This window comes from Setaria viridis, chromosome 6 (assembly GCF_005286985.2).
Source record: "Setaria viridis chromosome 6, Setaria_viridis_v4.0, whole genome shotgun sequence".
Lineage (NCBI taxonomy): Eukaryota > Viridiplantae > Streptophyta > Magnoliopsida > Poales > Poaceae > Setaria > Setaria viridis.
In genome coordinates this window covers 31485960-31492258 of record NC_048268.2, presented here as the reverse complement: position 1 = coordinate 31492258, position 6299 = coordinate 31485960, and the positions used below count along the sequence as shown (strand labels likewise).

Genomic DNA, 6299 nt, shown 5'->3' with positions numbered 1-6299 from the left:
TCCTAGCGGGATAATTTGGTGATAAAAACTAGGAAAACAGGTAAAAAACCTATGAATCTAGTTGATATCGATAACTGATGAATAAATCTAAACGAAACGACAGCGATGCGCCGGAAGTTAAAGCTTAGATATTACTCGATAAACGGAACTTACGGAATCGGCCGGAGATCAAGATGATGCAGCCCTGCCAACCCGCACGAACTCGTGAGAAGAAACAATAACGGCGAAGTCGCCTGCTCGAAAGTAAGTACGAAGAAGAAAGTAACTTGTTGTATTGATTGATTGTTGTGTTTACAGATTTACAAAGGTAGCTATTTATAGCCCCGTACAGATAACTTCTTAACCGACTAAAATTCTATCTCTAATTCAAACAGAAAACAAATATCTACAAGCACAATTCGTACTAGGTTAGCTACCCCGCGCTTCGTGGGCTGACCTCCACCTTATCCTTCCATCCCCTTCCAAGCCCATACAGGCCCAATTAGTTCATCCTCCTGATCGGCCGATTTCTCATCGGCAAAGGATTGCCGATTGGGAGTCTGGCGCATTCTCCCTGAAGCGAAGCAAAAGTTGCCAGCCGATTCCTCATTATAGCACCTTTTGACCGATTCCCAACTGTACTTCTCCGATTTCTTTTCTTCTTGACGCCGATTCTACTGGTGACGAAATCCGGCATCAACAGAAGTATATGTGTATTTTAGGATGTATTTATCCTTTCCTTGTACACTTGATGTATTTCTTGTACTCCAAGCTATATTGGCCATATTCACCCCCCCTCATTAGGATGTGTGATGTTTTCCCATCAACGGCGGCGCTGGCTTCATCATGTACCCGGCGCCGCCGCCCACCGTCCACTCCTACGCCACCATCTCCGTCAAGTCTCACGTCCCCGTGACGCTGACGATGAAATCCAACGCCTACTCTAGGTGGGCATCCTTCTTCAAGTCCATGTGCGGCAAGTTCGACCTCAAGTCGCACATCGACAGCACGGTGGCACCCCGTCCCCAGGACCCCAACTGGGATCAAGCGGATTGCTGTGTCTGCTCCTGGTTCTTCGGCTCCATCGACGACTTCGTCCTCGACCTCGTCATGACCGATGACGATCAGATCACCTGGGATCTTTGGCTCGCCATCGAGGGCCTCTATCGCGCCAACAAGCAGTCCCAGGCGATCTTCCTCAGCCACGACTTCCACTCCATGATACAGGGCGACTCCTCCATCGCCGAGTACTGCAACCGCATGAACACCCTCGCCGACGCCCTCTGCGACGTCGGCCCGTTCAGGACTCCAAGCGTGTCCTGAACCTCCTCCGCGGCCTCAACCCGCGCTTCGCCAACACCGCCACCGACATCACCAACTCCATTGTTGGCTTCCCGTCCTTCGCCTAGGCGTGGGACATGCTCGCTCTGAAGGAACTTTGCCTCGCCAACGAGGAGAAGATCTCCAACTCCACCGCCCTCCTCGCTAGGAACTTTTCATTGTCTCCATCCTCCGGCTGTGCGAGCGGGTGTCGTCCGCTGTCTGGTTCTGTCCAGACTAGCGGTGGTGGCAGCGAAGGCCGCACCAGCGGCGACGGCGGCAAGAAGAAGTGGTAGCAGAAGAAGGGCGGCGGCGGCCTCCAGGGCGGCGAACCCCCACAGCCCACTAGCCCATGGTTTTGCTTCAGTCCGAGGGCTGGCTCCTACGACGCCCCGAGTTTCCAGCAGGCCAGTGGTCGGGGCGGTGGGGGCTGGCGCATCGGCGCCCCTGGCCTCCTCGGCCCCCCTCTGTAGGCCCATGCTGCCTATGCCCCCGTTCAGGTACCACCTCACGCGCCAACCTAGGACCAGGCAGGCTTGGTAGCCGCCTTGAACCAGATGGCGCTGCAGAACGGTGGCTGGGTTGTTGACTCGGGTGCATCCGATCACATGTCGTCCTCGAATGGTATTCTTCTTTCCCGCCTCCCTCTCTCTCACTCCTCCATTACTGTCGGTAATGGTCACACCATTCCCGTCATGTGCCGTGGCAACTCCACCCTAACCAGCCCCACCTCCCACTTTCGCCTTACCAATGTCCTTGTTGTCCCCTCTTTAATTCATAATCTGATTTCTGTTCATCAGTTTAGTAAGGACAATAACTGCACCATAGAGTTTGATGCTTTTGGTTTTTCTATCAAGAATTTTCCGACCAGATGCGTGATTCTTCGCTGCGATAGCACCGGCGATCTTTACACCATGCCTCCGGCATCCAGCTTTGTAGCGCCCCACGCCGGCCTCGCTGTCTCCTCCAGTTTGTGGCAGCTTCGTCTTGGTCATCCTGGTCCTGCTGCCATCACTACACTTAGACAGACTTCATCTATTGCCTGTAATAAAGACAGTCACACTCTATGTCATTCATGTCAATTAGGGAAACATGTACGGTTACCTTTCTCACATTCTAGCTCTCGTAGCTCTGCTCCTTTTGAGTTAGTTCACTATGATGTTTGGACTTCACCCGTAGCTAGCGTTTCTGGTTATCGCTACTACCTAGTCATTTTGGACGACTTCTCGCATTTTTGATGGATGTTTCTTCTAGTTCACAAGTATGAAGTCACTTCACACATCACCGACTTCTGCGCCTATGCTCATACGCAGTTTAGTCTTCCCGTTCGCAGCATCCAGGCTGACAACGAGACCGAGTTTGTCAATAAGACTCTCTTTTCTTTCTTAACTTCTCGGGGTATCCACATGCGCCTCTCGTGTCCCTATACTTCTCCCCAAAATGGGAAAGCCGAGCGTGTCCTCCACACACTCAATAACGTGACTCACACCTTGCTCATTCACGCCTCCATGGCCGCCACATACTGGGTCGAGGCGCTTACCACCGCCACCTATCTTCTGAACCGGCGCCCCTACTTTGCTGTTCAGAATGACATTCCCTACCACCCTCTCTACTCTCAACCTCCTGAGTACTCTCACTTGTGTGTCTTCAGTTGTCTTTGTTACCCCAACCTCTCTCAGCCATGGCACGCCACAAGATTGCTCCTCGCTCCGCAGCCTGTGTCTTCCTCGGTTATCCCTCGTCTCACAAGGAGTACCGCTGCCTTGACTTGTCCACCCGTCGAGTCATCATCTCTCACCATGTTGTCTTTGATGAGTTCGTCTTTCCCTTCTCCTCCACCCTACTCACCCGTCGCAGCTCGACTTCCTTTTATCCAGCCCCTCTGATGTTCCTAGTTCCACCTCGGTCGCTCCGTCATCAGACGTTGAGCAGCCACAGCCCTCACTAGTTATTTTGCAGAACTCATTGACGATGACCCCGCCATCCTGTTACACAGGCCGACCGTGTACTTCGCTCCATCTGCGGGCAGGTCGCCACTCTCCACCGCGCTCCCGACTGCTCTGACCACGATAGCAGCGCTTCCGACAGCGACCGCGGCGCGCGCAGGCACGCTCCTGATTGCTCCGACTGTGACCGCGCCACGCACGGGTGCGGCCCTGACCGCAACCACAGCGCCCCCGACTGCTCCGACTGCGATCACGACACGCCCGGATGCGCTCCCGACTATGTACCCCACTTCGACCATGTACCCCACTCCGACCATGTACCCCGCTCCATCTGCGGGCGAGCCACCTTCACCGACGAACGCTCCGAATGGTCGGGCGCGCCCCCCGATTGACCGGCGAGCGCTCCGATTGCACTGGCGCGCGCTCGGACTGGTCGAACAAGTGTCCCGACCGAACCGGCGAGCGCCATGACCATCCAGGTGAGCGTCCCGACCGGACCGGTGCGCGCTCCTTCACCGGCGAACGCTCCAAATGGTCGGGCGAGCGCTCTGACTGGTCAGGCGAGCGCCCTGACCGCACCAGCGCGCGCGGTCGGGCGAGCGCCCCGACCGCACCGGTGCACGCTTCGACCGGTCAGGCATCGTCGCCATCGACCCCTCCGCAGCTCACTTGGTCTATAACTGGGGCAATCCAACGGGTCCACTACTAGGGCATCACAGCCTCGACTTCTTCTTCGCTCTCTCCGATTTCGATGACCTATCGCGGTGCTCTGGGTGCTGCCAACTTGCGTCCTGCCATGGTCGACGAGTATCAGGCCCTCATCGACAACGACACCTGGCGCCTCATCCCACGGCTACCCGGTGCTAATGTCGTGTCGGGCAAGTGGATCTTCCAGCATAAGTTCCATGCTGATGGGTCCCTCGCCCAGCACAAGGTGCATTGGGTGGTTTGTGACTTCTCCCAGTGTCATGGCATCGACTACGACGAGACCTTCAGTCCGGTTGTCAAACCGGCAACGATACGGACCATCCTCAGCATCGCCACCTCTCACGCCTGGCCGATCCACCAGCTAGATATGAAGAATGTGTACCTTCATGAACACCTCGCGGTGACTGTCTACTGCCAGCAGCCTCCCAGTTTCGTCGACCCACCACCCCCGATCACGTTTGTATCCTATAGAAGTCCTTGTATGGACTGAAGCAGGCCCCGAGGGCAGTCCTCGATGATGTGGCCAATGTACCTGTGGTATGGGTACTATTGTGGGTTATTGGTCATGTTTACCTGATCTGGCCTCCGTGGGTCAGCTAGGTTGAGCGCTTTGTGCTCCATAAGCTGCTCAAACATTCCCTTCACCAGCTCCTGCTTGAAGGTGTACTGCTTCTTGAGGAGTTCTTAGATGGACGGGCGTGTCCTGCCCCCTGCTTGCTCACTTCTAGCACCTAAGATGGGCACCTGACCTTGAGGAGAGTTGGAGAAGACTCGTGCAGTGTTCGCCTCCGCTTGCGCCTTCCCCTTGCCCTCTTTACCGCTTGGCTTTGTTGTTGAGTTGAAACACTTGGCTGGGTCGAAGGCGCTAGTGTCTTGTAGAGCTCCATGATCTGGGGTGTCTTCTCAAACTCAATCTTTGTTGCAGCCACCACGGAGCTAAGGTCGCTAAATGTCTTCGGCTCTCACCGAGACACTTCAAGCGACCAGTGTTGCAGCATTCCGTTGATGCACATCTCGATCGCGTCTTCAACATGCATCTCCCTAGCGAGACGCATGTAGCTGTTGCGGAAGTGAATGACGTAGTCGTCGATAACTTTTTGACGCCGTTGCTTCACCTGTGACAGCTCGACGACAGAGAAGTCCTTTTTCATGGCGACATAGTGCTTCCTGAAGACATCCTTCATGGCTCCCCAGCTGCTAATTGACCCGACTGGCAAATGGCGATACCAATGGAAAGCCGTGCCAGTTAGGGATCCGGAGAACTGGCGCAATAGTAGTGATGAGCTATTAGCTGTCACCACATGCTAGCTCGAAGCAGGCTAAGTGCTCCCTTGCATCACTAGTCCCGTCAAACTGACGGAACATGGACGGATGCCACCCTAAGAGGAAGGGCACAAGGTCATGCCACGCCTCATACGGCTTCTCAAGCTCGGTCTTCGTCAATCGGGGAGCTTGGTCGTTCGTCATTCTTCTCAGCTTTTTGTTCACCATGTCTTCAACTAGGTCGTGGTAGTACTTCAGCGTCGCCGGCAGTGGTGGTGCGTTGGCCGACGGTGAAGCGAAGTTTGATAGGCGAGTATGAGTGCTTGCTGCACCATTGAAGTCTTCAAATTGCGGTTCTTCGGTAGCTCGGTACGCACCAGTTGGCGGTGCATTCTGGGCTGACGCTGTGACTATCTCGACTAGGCGGTCAAACTTGGAGGATAGCTGCTCCATCACCCACCTTTGCTCTTGTACTTTTTCCTCCATAGTTGTAGGCTAGGGTCTTCTAGGTGACTCGGTGCCACGTCTGTGGCTAACTTCGAGGTGCCCGTCGACCGTCATGTGTGCTAGTGCGGCGTTGGTGACGTCAAGATGCTCGTCTTCATCAGAAGGGATAGACACGGCAAGCTCATCATAGTGTGCTGAGTGGTCGTGTATCTCCAGCGACGAGGAGTCAGAATCGCTTGCCGTTTCACCATCCCACGGGTCTCCAACCCTTTCTAGCTTCTTCAACTGCTAGCCCTTGAAGCTTCTGGGCGGTGATGGATTTGAGCCGCGTGCTGGCTCCTTCGTGATCCGCCATGTACTGGAGGTCTTCAGAATCTTGGGGAAGTCAAGACATGATGTCGATGTAGCACTGTGGGGATGTATCTGAAGCCAACGCCTTGTTACTGCCCGATAGGGACCTTTTTCCTGCAGTGATAGGAAGGCAAGGCGTCGAAGTCCTTGCCTCATCTTGTGTCTTGGCTACACTTGAGTCTTCTATCTCCTCGGCACCTTTGAACCACGAGCGCATGTTGCCTAGTCAGGGAAGGAATGCTTTCTTGAAGTTTGCCTTTGGGTTTGGCATGATTTCTTCATCGG

The 6299-nt window shown here is 54.7% G+C and overlaps 1 protein-coding gene across 1 annotated transcript; it reads left to right on the top strand.

Moving 5' to 3' along the window:
- Nucleotides 1-825: 825 nt before the first annotated feature.
- Nucleotides 826-1302, top strand: LOC140223252 (uncharacterized). The gene is made up of 2 exons (XM_072294776.1): nt 826-926; nt 987-1302. Exons 1-2 carry the CDS (start codon nt 826-828, stop codon nt 1300-1302), a joined length of 417 nt encoding a protein of 138 aa, XP_072150877.1.
- The last annotated feature ends 4997 nt before the right edge of the window (nt 1303-6299 follow it).